We start from the raw sequence: 2,731 nt of genomic DNA on the forward strand, positions 1-2,731 counted from the left end.
GACCTGAAGCAGCAGAAACGGGAGCAGTCGCGTTTCTACGGGGACCTGATGGAGAAGAGGAGGACGTTGGAGGAGAAGGAGCAGGAGGAGTGAGCGTGCTCGTGGGGGGGCGCGGGGCTGCCGTCCTGCAGGCGGGGGGACGAATCTGCCGCCCTGGGGGCTGCGGGCTGAGCGCCGCGTCCTTTCTGCCCCCTGCCAGGGCCCGGCTGCGGAAGCTGCGGAAGAAGGAGGCCAAGCAGCGCTGGGACGACCGGCATTGGTCGCAGAAGAAGCTGGATGAAATGACAGACAGAGACTGGCGCATCTTCCGGGAGGATTACAGCATCACCACCAAGGGGGGCAAAATCCCCAACCCCATCCGCTCCTGGAAGGATTCATCCCTGCCGCCCCACATCCTGGAGGTCATCGATAAGTGTGGCTACAAGGTGGGCTGGGGGCTCTGTGTGCTGTAATGGGAGCTCGGTGGGGGGAAGAGGGCTGCGTCTTGGGGTCGGTGCTCCTGGGTCGTTTTGGGGGGTTTGGGGCTGTTCTGCTGGCAAACCCCCGCTCTGCTCCCCAGGAACCCACCCCCATCCAGCGGCAGGCCATCCCCATCGGCCTGCAGAACCGCGACATCATCGGCGTGGCTGAGACCGGCAGCGGGAAGACGGCGGCCTTCCTCATCCCGCTGCTGGTGTGGATCACAACCCTGCCCAAAATCGACCGGTGAGGGGCTGCCGTGATGGGATGGGGCGCGGGGGCGCCGGGGGGGGGAGGCGGCGGGGCTGACGTGAGGGCGCTCCGTGCCGCGCAGCATCGAGGAGTCGGACCAGGGCCCCTACGCCATCATCCTGGCTCCCACCCGAGAGCTGGCCCAGCAGATCGAGGAGGAGACCATCAAGTTCGGGAAGCCTCTGGGCATCCGCACGGTGGCCGTGATCGGAGGAATCTCCCGGGAGGACCAAGGCTTCCGCCTGCGGATGGGCTGCGAGGTGAGGCTGCGGCCCCACGCTGCCCTCCTGGGCGCCCCCAGCCCCCGGCGCCGCGCTGACGCCCCTCTGCCCGCCCCAGATCGTCATCGCCACCCCCGGGCGCCTCATCGACGTGCTGGAGAACCGCTACCTGGTGCTGAGCCGCTGCACCTACGTGGTGCTGGACGAGGCGGATCGCATGATCGACATGGGCTTCGAGCCCGACGTGCAGAAGATCCTGGAGCACATGCCTGTCACCAACCAAAAACCCGACACCGACGAGGCCGAGGACCCCGAGAAGATGTTGGCCAACTTTGAGTCGGGGAAGCACAAATACAGACAGGTGGGGGGGGGGGGCGGGGCGGGGCCGGGGGCTCGGGGGGGGTTGGGGCTCCCGCCTGGGCGGCGCTGCTCACTGCCCCTTCCTGCAGACGGTGATGTTCACAGCCACCATGCCGCCGGCCGTGGAGCGCCTGGCTCGCAGCTACCTGCGCCGCCCGGCCGTGGTTTACATCGGCTCTGCTGGCAAACCGCACGAGAGGGTGGAGCAGAAGGTTTTCCTCATGTCGGAGTCGGAGAAGAGGTGAGGGGGGTTGGGGGGGGTTGGGCTCGAGGTGCTCCGGGGTGGGCGAGGGGCAAAGCGGACCGTCGTGGCTCTCCTCCCCTGCAGGAAGAAGCTGTTGGCCATTCTGGAGCAGGGCTTCGATCCGCCCATCATCATCTTCGTCAACCAGAAGAAGGGCTGCGATGTTCTGGCCAAGTCACTGGAGAAGATGGGGGTGAGTTCGGCCTGGAGCCCCGGCCCCACATCCCCATCCCTGCAGCTCACGGCGACCTTCAGCCACCATCCCTGAGCTGCCCAAAGCCCCACGGGGGGCCGAGGCCCCACAGCAGGAGCGCAGCCCCCCCATTTCACCCCATTTCACCCCATTTCACCCCATTTCACCCTGCAGTACAACGCCTGCACCCTGCACGGCGGCAAAGGCCAGGAGCAGCGCGAGTTCGCCCTCTCCAACCTGAAGGCCGGCGCCAAAGACATCCTGGTGGCCACCGACGTGGCCGGACGCGGCATCGACATCCACGACGTCTCCATGGTGGTCAACTACGACATGGCCAAAAACATCGAGGGTGAGTTGGGGTTCTGGGGTCCAATCGAGGGCGGCCCCACGGCGCTGCCTGACCCCCGCGGCCCCACAGATTACATCCACCGCATCGGGAGGACGGGCAGAGCCGGGAAGAGCGGCGTTGCCATCACCTTCCTGACCAAGGAGGATTCCACCGTGTTCTACGACCTGAAGCAGGCCATCCTCGAGAGCCCCGTCTCCTCCTGCCCCCCCGAGTTGGCCAACCACCCCGACGCCCAGCACAAACCGGGCACCATCCTCACCAAGAAGCGCCGCGAGGAAACCATCTTTGCGTGAGTGCCGGGGGTCGGGCTCTGCTTTCTGAGCCCCTTCTGGGCACAGCAGGAGCTCCGGGTGCCGCCGTCACTCCGCCTCCCTCCTCCCCGCGCCGCAGCCAGGACTGCCGCCACTGCACCGGGGCCGGGCCGCCCCCAAACATCCCTCCGTGCCCTCAGCCCCCCTCCCCGCATCCCCCCAGGACTCATGGAGGCTCTTTGGGGCCGGGTTCCTCCTTGCCCCTCTCTGCTGGGCTCCGCTTGGGGTCCGGGTGCCGTTTGGTGGCTGGGGCCGCGTTCGCCTCGTTCCTTTTTTTACCCCGGGCTGCAATAAAGCAGCAGCAGCAGCGTTGCTGGATGCTGGTTCTCCACATTTGCACGG

The 2,731-nt window shown here is 66.9% G+C and overlaps 1 protein-coding gene across 1 annotated transcript; it reads left to right on the top strand.

The window, feature by feature from the left end:
* Positions 1–3: 3 nt before the first annotated feature.
* DDX23 (DEAD-box helicase 23) lies at positions 4–2,722 on the top strand (the record flags this gene model as incomplete). The annotated part of the gene is made up of 9 exons (XM_042891869.1): positions 4–89; positions 200–425; positions 560–705; positions 794–971; positions 1,051–1,293; positions 1,382–1,533; positions 1,621–1,729; positions 1,904–2,078; positions 2,148–2,722. Coding segments are annotated over 9 exons (1,539 nt in total), but the record flags the coding sequence as incomplete, so codon positions are not given.
* Between the last annotated feature and the right edge of the window lie 9 nt (positions 2,723–2,731).

Source organism: Lagopus leucura, unplaced genomic scaffold (genome assembly GCF_019238085.1).
Source record: "Lagopus leucura isolate 7727_CA_CO unplaced genomic scaffold, USGS_WTPT01 34686-0_obj-0_obj, whole genome shotgun sequence".
NCBI classification, from domain to species: Eukaryota; Metazoa; Chordata; class Aves; order Galliformes; family Phasianidae; genus Lagopus; species Lagopus leucura.